The 17,012-nt window shown below is 46.6% G+C and overlaps 1 protein-coding gene across 2 annotated transcripts in view; it reads right to left on the bottom strand.

Annotated features, from left to right (window-relative positions):
• ABCA4 (ATP binding cassette subfamily A member 4) overlaps positions 1-17,012 on the bottom strand; it is a 1,737,150-nt gene that overhangs the window by 1,479,722 nt on the left and 240,416 nt on the right. For both annotated transcript variants that reach the window (XM_069641223.1, XM_069641222.1), the window contains exon 4: positions 14,960-15,101. In XM_069641223.1, coding sequence (XP_069497324.1) covers positions 14,960-15,101 — 142 coding nt within the window. The remainder of the gene's footprint in view (positions 1-14,959; positions 15,102-17,012) is intronic.

Genomic DNA, 17,012 nt, shown 5'->3' with positions numbered 1-17,012 from the left:
CATATTCTAGTGCTATCTTCACCATGTGAGGCATCACTCTGGTATCCTGTCTGTGGCACAGGCCACCGCATCTTAACTTTTATCCCTGAAGGTCTAATCTCATTTTGAGTGACGGAAGCAGAGGCGTTGAAGACTAGCTCAGTGAATCTGTGATCCATGACTGCTGGCTTCGAGTTCTCAGCCTCTTGCGGCACCAAGGGCCAGTGCTTTGTAATAATAATAATTTTTATAATAATAATGATATATTTCTATAGTGCAAACCAAGCTCCGGACCAATGGAGAAGTGTACAGATTATAGAGCCAAACATAGGTAGTGAGCATTTTGCAAGTCATCCATTAAACATTAATCACAGATGGAGGTGTGCATAAGATAGCCGGAATCTAGGTTACATCAAGGTGACGTTGGAAGAGCCAAGTATTTAATTATTCCTAAACTGATGGTGGCTTGAAGCAGTCCAGATTGGCACTGGATGGAGTTCCAAAGCGCCGGGGCGTAAAATGGAATGAACTGTTTTCTAGGTTCTCCTTGTGTGCCAGTCCAGTTTCCAGTCTGGTGATGGTTTTACTGAGAGATGACCGTGTGCTGCCCGATGCTTTAAGTTTGACTGTCAGGTAGGCCGGTGTACTGGCGGTGATTGCCTTGCAGGTGAGGCACATGGTTTTGAACCAGGTGCTTTGAGGGAGACCAGGTGAGCAGCAAGGGGCTTAGTTAAAACGTTGTTACCTCCATGTGAGATCACTACAGCCTGCATCACCATTGGAAAGTCCTGGGACAGGAGCAAGTGCTTGATCTTGGGGATACAGAGACCTGGTGCCATGCCGTTTGAGTCTTTTCCACACTTTGTTGTTGGAAGGACAGATTGATATCCACAATGAAGCCTAGGGATTTTGCTGAGAGGTTCAGGTTAGGGTTGAACCCGTCCAAATGCATTTCATCAGGCCACCTTTGAGAGGTTACTGCTTGAAGGAGTGGCCCAGGTGAATGAATTCAATCTTGCTGGGGTTAAGCTCTAAGTAGGCTCTTTTCAGCAACATTTGAATGGTTGCAAGGTATGAGCAAAGGTGAGCGATATCTTTCGGGCCCTTGATTTCTAGGTACAAATGTGTATCGTCTGGGTACTGGTGTATTGGGATGATGGGAACATCTGAGAGTCAGCCCAGTGGTTACATGTAGAGGTTAAAGGGAGCCCAACATAGACGTTTCAGTGGAGTGAAAAGCTGAGCCGCCTAAATCAGGACCAACACCTATTGATCCCTGTCGATGCAAAGCAAAGGAATTACCTAATGTATACATAACGGACAAATAAAAAGCCCATTTACACACTAAACACAGTAGCAAGAGAAAGCAAAGAAGAAGAAGACTGCTCCTTTTATAGATGTAGTTTGGGGTCCAATCACCAAAGAAACGAGTTTCCCATCACCACAAAGGCTGACTGCACCCTATACAACATCTATAACAGGAGCATTATTCTTGCTACTGTGTTTAGCGGGTAATAGGATTTTTATTTGCCTGTTATTGGTCCAATAGGTGTTGGTCCTGATGAAGGCGCCTCAGCTTTTCACTCTGCCAAAACGTCTATGTGAATTTTCCCCTTGACGTTGACCCTGAATGTACTCCTATGTATTTTTCTGTCTACAAATGATGTCTAATGTTTGACTTTGGATGTACCTCTATGTATTTTCCCTTTATTAATTGTTCCTCTATGTATTTTCTTTTGATTAATTCCTCGTCATGTTCTTTACGCCTTATTTACTCAGATGTACAGACTAGATTTTGAGTTGCTGATTCTTGTGATATATTTGCAGAATTGCTAGCATCTGATTTTGTCTCATCCAGTGAATGTTTCGGAAAATAAAATATTATTTTTTAATTGTTTTGTTATCACTACTGAGGTTCGATTCGTTCTTATATTAAACTATTTGACTACATTATACTTAATTAACACCTGCTGGGAACTCACTTTAGCGCCATGTACTTTCTCCAGTTCCCATCAGAGATGGAGAAATGTCCTTAGTGTTGCAGCAGTGAATGGCAGGCAGAAGGCAGATGAGCGAGGCGGCATGCTGCTGGTTTACCTGGGATGCAGGGAGCAGGAGTTACAGCCCTTTCCAGGTATTTTCTTCATCTGACACCCAGGTGAGAGATGCCCTGTGATCTAAGTGTTAAGAAAGGAATGATAGAAGCAGGGCTAAGCAGGTGGGTGGGGCAGAGTTAACGGAACCTAGATTCACTTGCACCAGCTGACCAAATGCAAAATGAAAAGAGGGCGAAAGGCAGTTTAAGTACGGAAAGAAAGGATTGGATTAAGGGACAGTGCACCAAACGACTAGCAGTGATTAGCAAGTGCATCGAGCAAAGTTCACATGACCTACGTTCCCTTGCACCAGCTGAAACACTGCAAAAGTTAAAAGTGGCTGTAAGGCAGCTTAAGTAGAGAAATAAAGGACCGTGCTTAAGAACAAGAGTGACAAAAAAGAGGCACCAAAAGATTAGCAGTGATTAGCAGGTGGCTGGGGCACATGTCACATAACCTATATTTAGGGCCTCATTGAAAGTCCGGCGGTAACCCGCAGTGCTACCAGTGGGTTGCCGTCGCACTCATAACACTGTTCCCGCCACCTGAGATCCCGGTGCCACACGTCCTGGCGGCCCGGGATAACAGGCAGCGGAAAGTGTAAGTCCCCATTCCCATAGAGTCCCATAGGACATAGAAGCACCAGCACCGTTAGTAACGGTGCCAGTGGTTCAGTGAAAACTCTGCAGGCGGGTGCCGTTATGCCCGGCAGGTCACACTTGTCAGGCGCAACAGCCCCCACCCGCAGAGTTGTAGTGTGGCGGTTTGGAAAGGGTGCTGGTACAATGCGACCAGCAGCCTTATTTCCGGACCGCCACACTTGTAATGAGGCCCTTACTTGCACTATGTGGAAATCTAAGGCGGGACATGGTAGAATGGGGACCAGGTCTGCAGTTGAAATCAAAGCAGAATACAGAAAAGGTGGCTTTAGCTGTTTAAATCTATATTTCTTTAAAAGGAACCCCACTCGTTATTACAAAAGTTTCTTAAAATTGTAATTCTTTCGGTTATTTTATGTCCTGTTATGCTCATAAGCTTTTGTTCTGCACCCATCACCACCGTAGCAATCTTACAGTGCTGAGGCTTGTCTGGATAGTGGAACGTTCTGCCCCCGCCAGAGATAACCGCACTCATGTCTGTAGAGGAAAGGAGCAAGGCAAAGCAGTGAGAGGATAAGAGGAGTGGATGTTGAAAAAGTGCAAGGATCTTGATTCAAATGGTGAACCAATTCTAGTGCAAATCTTTTTGCCACCTTGTTTTACACAAAGCACATTTCGTTGTGGTGTGTTGTTTCTTAACCTCCTCAGTGAAGCCAGGTGTCTTTACTCTGCTGACTTGCCAACACAGTGGCTCAGTCCTTCAATGTAGCTAGAAAAATCGTGTCATGGTTTATCATTTGCAGGACCTGGTAAGACACTGACAACCGCATTTTCTTACAGGTGCAGGGAAAAGTGTCAACCTGATCTTTAAAACACAACAGTTAGGATTTGGCCGTCTCAACACAGTGCTAGAATCCTTAATAGGGTTAAAGGAATGGATCTCCAACGTATATTAATTAATAGATTTTTTGTACCGCTCTAATTACCGGAGACCAGTCTCTAAGCTCAGGACTGAGATTCAGCCCTGTGTTGCTCTGCGTTATCCTGTTTCCAAGACAAACGCGTTGCCTCTGAGATATCCTCCCAACCCGAATAAATACCCATTTTCAGATTCTCATTTTTGTCGTTGTGGTAGAGGTGAAAACGTTAAACAATATCCTCAAGTTCAGGGATACTTAGAGAGTTAAGACAGTCTTACAGAATGACCAAAGGTATTTAGCTGATGAAGCAGCATTTTGGATTGGAATGTACAAGACAGAGCAATGCAATGGATAGCTGGGAGCAGGACCGACATCAACATATCCTACTCCTTACTATCCCATCCTTCCGCTTTATCATCCTCCTAACTCATGAGAGGCATTTCGTGTCTCACTACAACTTTATATCCTACCTCCTCAGCTCTGTGGCGTGTGGGAAAAAATGCGGTAACACATGAGCTGACGGGCACAAGAATACCCTAGAAATATCTGCGGGTTAGTCAAGAGTGGATGAAATGCGAGAAGTGATTCTATCCAGCAAAGAGATATTAGAAAAAGGTGTCTAAATAAAATAAATCTATGAGCTGAAAGCATGCTGTGAATATGCTTTTACCTGCTTATCACACTTGTGGCAAACTCTGTGGAAGGCATATAAGTCCAACATGGCCGACACAAACAGTTTCCCCTTTCACAACACATCTATTTTCACCGAAATTTTTTAAAGGTCTTCACTTTGGTCCTGCATCTTTGATAGACCTGAATTTGACCCTCGGCAGGGTCCCCTCTACACCCCCAGCCCCAACATAAACATATACATGTAGATAGGCGTGCCGCCGGGCTGCCACTGTTCACAGGGCCGGTCTTTGCGTCAGGCAACCCAGGCGGCTGCCTGATGTCAATCAGCCTCTAGGGGGCGCTGCACCAGCAGTCCACAGTGCCAGTGCTAGAATACACATGTAACACGTTCGTTTCCTAACATTATAAAAATGAATGTGCCTGTTCATTTTTATAATGTTAGGAAACAAACGTGTCACACGTGTATTCTACCACTGGCACTACTGCAGGCTGTGGCCTCGGCCAGGGCAGTTTCTAGTCCATTTGGTGCCCAGGGCGAAACACTAGGAATTCGCCCCCCCGCTCCCCATCCCATGCGCCACTCCCACCGCACCCCGCGCTACACTCCCGCCGCACCCCTCGCACCAGTTCCACCGCACCCCACGCACCACTCCCACTGCACCCTGCGCGCCATTCCCAAACTACACCGTTAAGGAACTCCTACCCAAAGTCAAACAGTCCGTTACACAAGGAATGAATTGCCATTTGCAACAGTGGGCGACTTTTTCACTGGTTCCCAAGACAATTGTATGCCCCAGTCCCACTTAGGCTGCAGATAATGAGGACTGTGCTCACCAAGAGACCATGAATATGGCATAGGATGCAGTATACAACCAACAAAGAACACAAGATGCTGAAGAGGGTTTGGAGGCAACCAAAGCCAAAAGGGCAATGACAAGGAGACACCTCAACCCAATAAACAATCACTTTAACATTCTTTGAATGGGAATCAAGTGTCGGCTTTGATATAGCAAAGTCTTCACTGTTGTAAGGATACATGGACCAGGATTATTTATTTATTCATGCAATGTTTGTCGGGTACCTGCATATTTATTTATTTATGCAATGTGTGTCGGATACAGGTATCCGACACACATTGCATGAATAAATAAATAAATTATCCATCTCCATGTAGCCGACAAACATTGCATAAATGAATAAATAAACCGATTCGTGGCTTAAAGAATATTTACTCAGCAACACTGGTCAAAACTATTATCCGCATAGTGAAGTAACTCATCACCAGCGCCATGGAAGTGGTTTAAAGTGTAATTTATGTATAGTTTGGAAAAGAAGCGGCATGAACGAATAGCACTGCTTTAAACTATTATTTTGGCCATTTTCTGGGCTTGCAGGGACACACCATGGGCCCAAGCGGGTCCCCGTTTGTACCGTGTCGGGGCCCACAGTGCGTCGCTTCAAGCCATGCCCACTCCCCACAGCCCACTGCACCTCCCCTCCCATCTCAATGCCAGCACAAAACTATTTAGTGACTAATGGGCCACCATTACCAGTTTCCTGCAGGCATTGTGATGGAAGGGGCTGGTCTTAGCTGCAGGGGAACCTAAAGTGTTTTTATTGGTGTGCTTATGGCCCCCACCCCAAGTGGCATGAAAGTGGTCAGAGGGAGCCTCTGACTTCTGTAATGTCACGTAGTACTTTTGTAATTCCATCCCCTCCAGATGCTCCAGGTACCGGGGCGATTGCGCCCCCGGGGGCTATCGTGCCCCGGGCAGTTGCCCGCCTCGCCCGGGCGAAGAAACGTGCCTGGCCTCGGCCCTCAGGCAGGGCAGGTCATTTGGCAAATAAATTAACAACATTTGTTGCTTTATTACCTTCCCCCGGCCCCGGGTGGCACCGGCGCCGCTGGCGCCAGCCAGGCCCATGGGCGCACGTGCAGTGTGCCTTCCTCCAGGCTATGGGCATGCACTGACACGGAAGTGTGGACAGGGCCATCACAAGGGTGGTGCAGGGGGGGCAAACTGCACCGGGCCTCGCGCTTGCTGGGGGCCTCGCGGCCCCCTCTCCTAAGTGGAAGGCAGCACAGTCTCCCGTGTCCTTTATTCACAAGGGGGACTGTGCTGTCTCCTCTCTGCCCCTGAAATGATTTTGCTGTTTCTTGTGAAGCCGTTTGACTCTGCAACAAACAGCAAAATAATGGGAGACAGCAGGGCTCAGAAGTGGGCTCTGCTGCCTCCCGTCATTCAGCTGAAAACGTGGACATGCTGAATGACAAGAGAGGGATCCTCTCCTGTCAGTCAGTGTGTTCACGTTGCTCAGCATGACCAAACTGACTGACAGGAGAGGAGTTCTCTCTTGTCAGTCAGTGTGTTCACGTTGCTCAGCGTGACCACACTGACTGACAGGAGAGGAGTTCTCTCTTGTCAATCACTGTGCTCATGTTGTCAGCGTGATCACGCTGATTGATAGGAGAGGAGTTCTCTCTTGTCAATCAGTGTGTTCACGTTGCTCAGCGTGAACACACAAGAGACAACTCCTCTCCCATCACTCAGCGTGATCATGCTGACAACATGAACACACTGACTGACAGGAGAGGAGTCCTCTCCTGTCAGTCAGAGTGTTCATATTGTCAGCGTGATCACGCTGACTGATGGGAGAGGAGTTCTCTCTTGTCAGTCAGTGAGTTCACGTTGCTCAGTGTGACCACACTGACTGATGGGAGAGGAGTTCTCTCTTGTCAGTCAGTGTGTTCACGTTGCTCAGCATGACCACGCTGACTGACAGGAGAGGAGTTCTCTCTTGTCAGTCAGTGGGCCTCATTACACGGTAGGCGGTGAGCCATGGCGCTATTAGCGCCATGGCTCATGCCGGTAAAATACCGGCACCGCCTTGGCGGAAAGGGGATTTACCGCCCCATTCCAAGGTTGGAGGGGCGGTAAATCCCCCTTCCACCATTGCCCTTCCCCATTCCCATTTCTGCCCCATAGGGCTCTATGGGAATGGGGAAGGCGCTAATTACGGCACCGCAATTTTGCGGTGCCGTAATTAGCTCCGAGGTCACTTAGCGGGTTGGATTTTAACGCCTGCAAAAAGCAGGCGTTAAATCCCCCAACCCGCAAAGGGACCTCGTAGTAAGGCGGTAGGGATTTACCGGTACCGGTATTTTACCGGTACCGGTAAATCCCTACCGCCATCCGTGTAATGAGGCCCAGTGTGTTCATGTTGTCAGTGTGATCACGCTAACTGATGGGAGAGGAGATCTCTCTTGTCAGTGTGTTCACGTTGCTCAGCGTGACCATGCTGACTGATGGGAGAGGAGTTCTCTCTTGTCAGTCAGTGTGTTCACGTTGTCAGCGTGATCACACTGACTGATGGGAGAGGAGTTCTCTCTTGTCAGTCAGTGTGTTCACGTTGCTCAGCGTGACCACACTGACTGATGGGAGAGGAGTTCTCTCTTTTCAGTCAGTGACTGATGGGAGAGGAGTTCTCTCTTGTCAGTCAGTGTTTTCAAATTGCTCAGCATGACCACGCTGACTGACAGGAGAGGACTCCTCTCCTGTCAGTCAGTGTGTTCATGTTGTCAGCCTAATCATGCTAACTGATTGGAGAGGAGTTCTCTCTTGTCAGTCAGCGTGTTCACGTTGCTCAGCGTGACCACGCTGACTGATAGGAGAGGACTCCTCTCCTCACATCCAGTGTGTTCATGTTGTCAGCATGATCATGTTGACTGATGGGAGAGGAGTTCTCCCTTGTCAGGTAGCATGTCTACGTGTCGGCTGTGTGGATGCTTTTTAAGGGTGCATGGAGGTATGGTACATGTTTTTAATTTTAATTAAAAGTGTATATGTGTATTTAAATTAAATTAGTATGCATATGTGTATGTATGAATGCATGCGTGCATGTTGGTGTTTGTGTCAATGCTGTGTTTGGTTTTATGTATACATGCATGTATGGAGTTGTGTAACTGGTGGATGAATGCATGGGTGAAAGTGTTTTTGTGAGTGTGTGTTCAGAACCACCCCTAAATGTAGCCGCCCTTAACTTCATTAAGGGGTGGGTTCATGGCATCAGAGGTGCACCTAGGCTAAAATGTCAGGAGAGAAAGGGGACTAACACTTCAAATGTTGGGAGAGGCGCTAATGTCAAAGGCTGTGAGGAAGGGGCAAACTTCCTTGTGTGGGGGCACCTAACATCTTTCCACATTTCGAATGAGACTATTCCAGTAAAGCTTCAATGTTACAAGCAGCTACCTCTTGCCTTCATTTCTGAAACGTCACACTTAAGGACTGCTGTGAGAATGAGATATCTCATGTCACCACTTCCCTTCTAATCACTCCCCTAGCATGCAAGTGCTAACCCCACATCACAATATCAATTACCTAAAAATGTATGGATATGAATGCAGGTCCTAACAGTGAAATGACTTCTCATGGCCATGCTAATCCCTATGGCAATTCTTACCCAGTTCCTGCCCTCCCCACCCAAAACACCTCCTCACTGGAACTCTTTGAGCTAGCTTTAAACATGCCTTGCCATCAAACGTTGCCCTCAATGTGCCTGCAAGTGTTTCCTCAAAGGAGTCTTCTGAGAATTCATGACTTCATTGGAGTTGTAAACACGCAACTGGTGTAATAAAAATGTCTTAATCAGGTCTGCCTTTGGCCACTCAATTTAAATACACCCTGCGTGTCTTTCACTGAAGTTCTTTTAAAAATAAGCATTGGCAAAGATAACCGTTTTGGCTTGTGTATAGGTATTAGGCATTTGTCAGGCACTGCTGTAAGCTGCTCAGGTACTCAAACCATTTTGCACTGGCACTATTGATGGCCAGCTAATACCAATACAGATGTGCCTTTCCCATGCCTACACAAATGCCCAAACTGTTAGCATTGCCAGTGCTCTTTTTGCTTTACCCTTGATGCACAGGACTATGCATCAAGTTTAAAGCAAACATACTACTTGGCTAAATTGGCCCACATTGAATGTAGGCCAATCTAGCCAGTAATAACACGTATGGTACACAGTCAGCCTGGATATACTTTCTGTGGCATGGCATTTTTACTGGCTGGGAGTCCGTACATGGTAATAATGGCATATATTGATGCAGCCTGCATCGACATCATTAGAACAACCAGCATGAATATATTTTTATACTAGCATATCTCACGTGGAAAGGCTAAATGAAATATATTAGAAAATGTTCCTATGCACAATTTGTGATTTGCAACTATTGATAATGTCCATGTGCTTCCATACAAAACCAATTGCAAACTGTATAGATTTCTACCCAATTTTGCAAAGAAAGTGCTGTAAAATGCATACTTTTAACCCAACGTTTCAAACATTTTCTTGGGAGTGAGAACCCCCCTCAAGCAACCCTTGTTTGATTTGGGCTCCCTCACTATGCGCTGTTGATCCTGCCTAATTGGCACAAGCATTTAAGCCTCTTAAGTTCAGAAATGTACCAGCCTCCACTGTACATCATTTGTCACTGTGTATGATTTGTGTTTTAATGCACACACAGGGGCAGGATGCTCCTTAATTATATGATATGGCATTTATAACGTGCCTGTACACAAAGTGTTTCTTGGCGCGACAAGGGAAGGAGGGAGAAACAAAAGAGTAGGACAAAACACAGATCTTACTAGGCCTTGTGCCATTCAGATTGCGCAAGAGCAGGGGAGGGGGAGGGGAGAAGTGCCGAGGGTGGGGTAGGGTGCAGAAGTGCAGTAACAAAGGAGAAACAAGTGTGCAGCCAACGGATGGCAAGTGTGGGTACTCATAAGTGCAGCCAACGGGTGGAGAATAAGAGCAAGAGCGGGGACTGTAGGGTTACAGATACAGACCACAAGTTCAGGGGAGCTGAGGCAGTGCGGGATTGCAACTGGACAGGCAGGGACCTGGGCCCGAATTCAGAGCTTGACCAGGTGACCAGTGCATGGATCAGGCAGGTGATCAGCAAGGGCAAGGAAGAGAGAAGGCAGAAGCAAAGAGACAGGTCTTGAGGTGCTTCCGGAACCGGAGATGGTTCTCCTCAAGTTTCAGCGATGACGGGAGGCTGTTTCCAGGGGGAGGCCCCAGCCGAATAAAGAGATCTGCCCTCAACTCTTCTCTTGGAAAAGTGACTGACCGTCAGAGAATTGGAGGTGGTGCAGTGAAGAGCTCATGCCATTTTATATATATTTATTCATATGATAAAAAAGTTAGCCTGCCATGAACCTTTCTTCAGTAGAGAAATCTAACTTTCCTGTAGTTTATTTGGGGTTGTAGTAATAAACCATGTTTGGGATCCTGCACACAAACTCAAGGGTAGATTTCTCGAGTCTCCTGTTTGCGGATGTGCCGCCGCTGGCCGAGTGCAAAAAATTGTAAGGGGGCCTCACTAAATGTTTTGCCCTGGGCCTCACCACATCTTCTGACAGCCCTGAGTGTGGATCAATTGGGGCTGGCTGGTGTTGTCGGCCCCGGCCATTACAGAAAAGAGGAGCGATTGCTCACTAAATCCTGAGGTTGTTCCCATCACAAGCACACACTGTGTGCAGCAGCAGAATCAGAAAATACAAACAGTTGCCGCATCCTGCCCTCGCTGATTGGGCCTTGTTTCAGGAAATCCAGCAGTAACTACAGCCAATGGTGGTGGACTCTCCTCAGGAGAACAAAGGGCTGGTTCTCTGAAGACCTGGGCAGAGTGTCACCGTCAGCAGATCTTAGACAGTTGCAAGTTCCAGAGGGGTTGAATTGGTCCTTCCGTTGGCTATTTGGCCTGTGGCCAGGCCAAAATCACTTTGAGGGCGAGGCCCTGGGGGCAAGTACCACGCCTGGGCTGGTTTGGAGGTTACTACGCCCCCCTAATTTCCGCTCCCGAGCATATTGTTTGCCGTTCCCTCTTTTCTGGGCATGCACCGGCCATTATGGAAAAGAGGAGTTAGTGGGTCACTAAATCCTGAAATTGTTCCCATCACAAGAACACACTGCCAAGCAGCAGCAGAATCAGCAAATACAAACAGTTGCTGCATCCTGCCCTCGCTGATTGGCCTTGTTTCAGGACACCCGGCAGTAACTACAACCTGCCGAGGCAAGTACACTTCTTTCCTCCTGCTCCGTCCTCGCAGGTGAGGCCTATTGCTGCATAGGCGTTTTATTTATTTAAAAATGGTATTGCGGAGATGACTTGGCCATCCAAGAACAGCCTCTGGAGGCCACAAAGCTAGACACTTTTGTCAAGGCTCAAGTAGTCATGAAAAAGGAAGTGAGCACTGGTGGTGGACTCTCTTCAGGAGATCAAAAGGCTGGTTCTCGGTAGACCTGGGCAGAGTGTCACCGTCAGCAGATCTTAGACAGTTGCATGTTCCAGCGGGGATGGATTGGTCGGTCCGTTGGCTGGGCCAAAATCACTTTGAGGGCGAAGGTCCTGGGGGCCGGTACCACGCTTGAGCCAGTTTGGCGGTTACCATGCCCCCCTAGCTCCCGCTCCCGATCATATTGTTCATCGTTCCCTCTTTCCTGGGCATGCACTGCTGACTTTATTTTAGTGCAAGAGTTTCACACATTTCACTGTTCGCTCAGACTTGTCTTATACTCTTCTTTGTCGTTGTGCTTCTTTTGTTTGGAATAGCAATCACGCTAGTCTAACGAGATAAACAAATACCTACACGAACCCGCCTTGTGAATGATGGTGTGAAGGATAGATGCAGGCGCTGGACCAAAAGCTGAGCGAAGTCTGCACAGCAGCTGGCTTGGGAAAGCGACTAAGCAACTACAGTAGAAACCGTCTCTGTGGACGGTTGGCCCGTCTTTCGTATAATGCAAATACCCAGACTTGCAGGATGCATGCTTCACTTTGTTTGTTCCATTGGGGGCGACATGCTGTAGCATCAATTCATCGCCTTTAAAATACCCCGCACGGTGCAGCTTCCGATCTCCTTTAACACAAACGCTGGGAAATGGCCATGACTAGCTAACGCCAACATTAATCAAAGCCAGGTCTCTAAAGAATGGTTCAAGTGTTGGGGAATCACCTGCTCACACTTTCTGTCGTGTGACCAACCAGTGCGCAACAGGTGTTTCAGAGCGTGGGGCTCTTGATGCCACCTATTTCTGCATTTGATACACCAGCAGCTATACACACCCTGGGGAGGCAGCTCCTTCTGCATAGTCCATTTCTCTCCCAAACTCGGGACAATGTTCTTTACCATAATGGAGAATGTGAAAAAGCGTAGGGCTGCAAGGCTGGGGGGCGAGGGTGTAGGGCAGAGCGCACTACGCTTGGGGTACACTGGAGATGCTTCCCCTGATACCCGCAGTACTCCAAGTCCCTTGAAATTAAATTTGTCTATACACTGCACAATGTGCAAGGGCCGCTGTTATTCAAGCAGCACGCGACTAGTAATTTGCAAAAAGTAAACTTAACGAGTCCCAAGAAAAGTTTGCCTTCCACCATTTAAGAATTTGATTGTTTTTGTTTTTATGTTGGGATGGTAGACATCGTTTTTCTTTGCGATCTTACAGTTTCATGGTGCTGTCGGGAGCTAAAATGAGTGATCACGAAGGAAACATTTAAGAATTGTGAGAGTTCACGAGCATGAGCGAAACAAACCCCAATATTCGAACTGCCATTTCTCTGCAGTGGTAATGCACTGCAGTGTGTTTCAATGTAAAGTCCACATTGTAATTTCATAATTTTAGAACGCCACCTCTCCAACATTAACATTGGGAGCTATGTTGAATTGTACATGCATGTCAACTCTCTGCATATGTTTAAAGTAGACTTTACCACTCACATGGAGTAGTGATATTGTTTACGTGTGTCCCTCCTAAATATATTGAACTTCCCATGAAATATTTGATGCAATACATATTGCATAAATGCATGTATTTTAATGCTGAGATAGATGGGCTTGTACAGCTATCGGTGGGTATGTTGCTGGTGCTTGTTCTTGGAGGTTTGAGTAACACTGTTCAAGACCAGTTCATTACCTTTGAAGAGTGGCTAAATGTTTGAGGTCATACAAATGACATTAGTGTAAATCTGAAATTGTTGATTCGCTGACCTGAGTCACAGCAGCAAACTGGTCATTGTTACTAAAAATGAAGAGCAAAAGCAGACTAACATAACCAGGCCTGTTCGGGTTTGACCCTCTTATTGCTGTTTTCTGAGGTTCATGAAATTCAGCAGATGCCACCATTGACAATTTTGTTAACTCATAGTCCCCACTCCCGCTGCTCAGACCATGACACATGCATGAGATCACAGGTTGGGGATGGGGGGGCGCCAACGATGCTTCCCGCCTGGGGTGCAATCTGTTGTAAGATCGGCCCTGACTGTTCATGTTGCTTTGTTTTGCTGTATCTTCTGTTTTGTTATGCATGGTAGATAAGCCCCACCTCTAGAAAGGCTGCAAATAAATAAATGCTAGAAGGAAACACAGTGGATGGAGTACAATGATTCAGCACTGTTCTAATCCATTAGCCACTACCGGTTGAACGGTGGGTCACTTATTGTTTGAGTCAATGGCCCAATTGTATGCTCTGAGATTTAAAGTTCCTGGCCCTTTCTAGCACTGACCTTAGACAACAAGCATGATTTTGGCTCATAGAACATCAAAGATGGTGGGCAGCCTACACTGAGCCCTGGCACATCTGATTGGTTGTCCTGGCATTGTTGTGGGAAAAGATCTCTTCATTGAAGCCAGCAGGCGACCTGCCTTACTCATTGCTGCCACTTCCTCTGCTATTGCCAAGACCAGGGGTCTACAACCTTTTGCTCTCCAGATGTTTTGCACTACAGCCAGCAGTAGCCCTATCCAGCATGGTCAGTAGTGATGGTTCAGGGGAATCATAGAACAAACGCCCTTGGTCAGATAGTCCGGGCTTCCTCCTCTCTGTCCCTGGGGATGGCAGGCAGAACCATGATCTGCCTTAGTTTTGACTTAGCTACAGACAACACATTTTCATTTTGAGCTCCTGCCTCTCACCCTCTACCTGGGATGGAGATGGGATATAAATATGGGCCCCCATCTTCTCCTCCTGCTGATGTAGAGCATGACAAGCCCCGTTTTGAGTCAAAAGGAGGTTGAGTCCTAAAAAGGGACGGCAGCGGCACGGCATTGCGCATCCCTCTTGAGCACTGTCAGAAGTCAGTGGGATTCCTCTCCATCTGTGGAGTCACTGGAGAGGGTGCATGAAGTCATGTCAAATGCTTTTGGCCAGTGAGCCCCTTTTACCCAATAGCGAAGAATATACTTTTTGTGGGTGATCAACATTTGCGGGTAGGGTGATACCACAGAAGTCTATGAAATAAAAGGAGATTGTGGTGAGAGTGACTATAAAACCAGAGTTTGACACCCTGAAAATGAGGGTGCGGTATGGTCTGTGGTGAATTAAAAAACAAACAAATTTGGTTCATACAATCTAAATAAGCATTCTAAAATGGCTATAGTTTCTTTGCTGCATAATGGACCTGGGTAAAGAGTATGCGCACATGGAAATCCCTGCCACCCCGCACCCCATCGGCAAAGTTGGGTCTCATAGACTAATCACTTGTTTTCTGGTGCACAGGTGGCACCCCTAGCATGACTGCCAGAAACATATGAAGCATCGCTGCGTGTGATGACCCGCTTTGTGCATTTTTGAGAACACGGCTTAGTTCAAGTGTCACTCAGAAACGAATGATATGCACTGTGCTTGCCACGAACGTGCAATTCAAACAGTGAATTCGGTGAGCTTTGCTTACATTGAATTGTTGTAGTTCGAGACGACGCCAGGGGACTCTCCAGGGGTGGGACTCCGGAAGCAGGGGTTGTTGGCGTTGCAGAAAATCCCCTGTAGCCATGGCAGCATGCCAGCTGAAGGCATAGCCTTGTTGGGAAAATGACCTGCAGAAGGTAAGAAAAAAGCCACTGCACTTACATTTTTTTATCAGACAAAATACAAACGAGTCCATTAACACATATATACTTGCACTTTAAAAAAAACTAAAAACAGCTTTAATAAACACTATAACCTGTTCCTAATTTCAAAGCACTTAGTGGCTATTAGGATGCTACCCATCTCCATAATGGAATTATATAGAATAGTTAGGCCCATCAAATCCATTTTACGGCTTGTATTTGCCTTTACAAAGCACTTAAATTGTGGTATACAAAATGGGGGACTTTTTTGGCCTCACTCTTAGACCTCTGTCAAAAATGAGGGAAATGAATTCTGCACACATCTATTACTGCGCCACAGATAGGATTCGAGTATCAATCAAAACTATTGTCTTCCATATTTTGAGATATATTTATTAGTAGCCCATAGTGATCATTTGTTGTTCGAGAAAGCTCTATTAACGTATTTGGAAAAGTGGAAGCATGGAGTCCCATCAGACTCGTAGGTGTTGCTGGTGCTCTAAATTCAAGTTTCCTGCATCACGCGTCGTGTCCCTAGAGGGACACGACGCGTGATGCAGGAAACTTGAAATTGTACTAGCCTTACTGCCCAGATTTGAAAAAGGCACACTAAGGGTGCCGAAAGACGTGTTATCACTATGGGCTACTAATAAATATATCTCAAAATATGGAAGACAATAGTTTTGATTGATACTCAAACCCTATCTGTGGCGCCTTAATAGATGTGTGCAGAATTCATTTTCCTCACTTAGATTGTGGTCTTGTGCTTTATTTAGTTGGGAGTGCATTTTTTCGTATTTGTAACGCAGAGCATGAGTCAACAAACCAGTTTAACTAAGGGCGGCTCAGGCTCAGGGAACAGCCCTGCAGCTCAATACTACTATACCCGCTAAGGTAGGAATGATAGCCACTTTGAAGGCCAGGTTATTGTATTGAATTTATAGAACAGTGTTCAGAGTCCGATGTTATAATGAGAATCACAGCTTGCTTCTGACAAGCCGAGTGATCAAGACTTGTTGGACGTCTGTTTGGACTGCTTTGTTAGGTTTAAAGAATACATTATTTAAGTGTATGGAAATGCATCACTGCAAACGTTTATTAATACCGATAGTACCCAGTGTGGAGCTTAATCTGTTTTAAACACTGCCAATTACGGCTGATATGAGAACTAAGACACAGGTTGATGGAGCAATTAGTCCAAGATCACACATTGTAGTCAAGCAGAGAAGCTGGCATTAGATCCTAGGTCTCCAAAATAGACCATCACCATCGCTCACTGAAGTGGTCTTATAGAAATCCTATGCATATATACAATTCAAGACATTAGCAATTGGTGCTGTAATTTATCGGTACACATGTACTGAAGGCAGAGGGCCTCATTACGAGGTGGGCGGTAAGGAATTACCGGCACCAGCAAGGGCACCGGTGCCAGTAATCCCTTACCGCCCTACTACGAGTTCCCTTTGCGGGTCCTTCCTTAAAGCCTGGGTTTAACCAGGCGTTAAGGACGGGACCCGCAAAGGGATACCGGGGTCAATAACGGTACCGTTATTGCTGCCTTCCCCCTTCCCATTGATCCCGGCTCAAATGGGAATGGGGAATGGCTCTGGTGAATGGGGAATTACCGGTCCCGGCGACCTCGGAATGGACCGGTAATTGCTCCATCCACCAGACCGGAGTCGGAACGATTTTGGAGGCAGCCATGGCGCTAATAGCGCCGTGGCTACCTCCAACCTCCAACCTCGTAATGAGGCCCAGAGTCTTTCTGACTTTGGGAGTGGGGAGTGGCTGTCTGTTGAATGCCATAATGTAATTCTATAGCCAGTAACAGTGAAGGGGCATATAGCCCCAGAGAAGCCAGAAAAGCCAAGGCCCACAACTTACACTTCAGCGAAG

The sequence above is a fragment of the Ambystoma mexicanum genome, chromosome 1q, assembly GCF_040938575.1.
Source record: "Ambystoma mexicanum isolate Mex_15411 chromosome 1q, UKY_AmexF1_1, whole genome shotgun sequence".
NCBI lineage: Eukaryota > Metazoa > Chordata > Amphibia > Caudata > Ambystomatidae > Ambystoma > Ambystoma mexicanum.
Note: the sequence above shows the minus strand (reverse complement) of the source record. Positions and strands in the feature narration are given on the sequence as shown.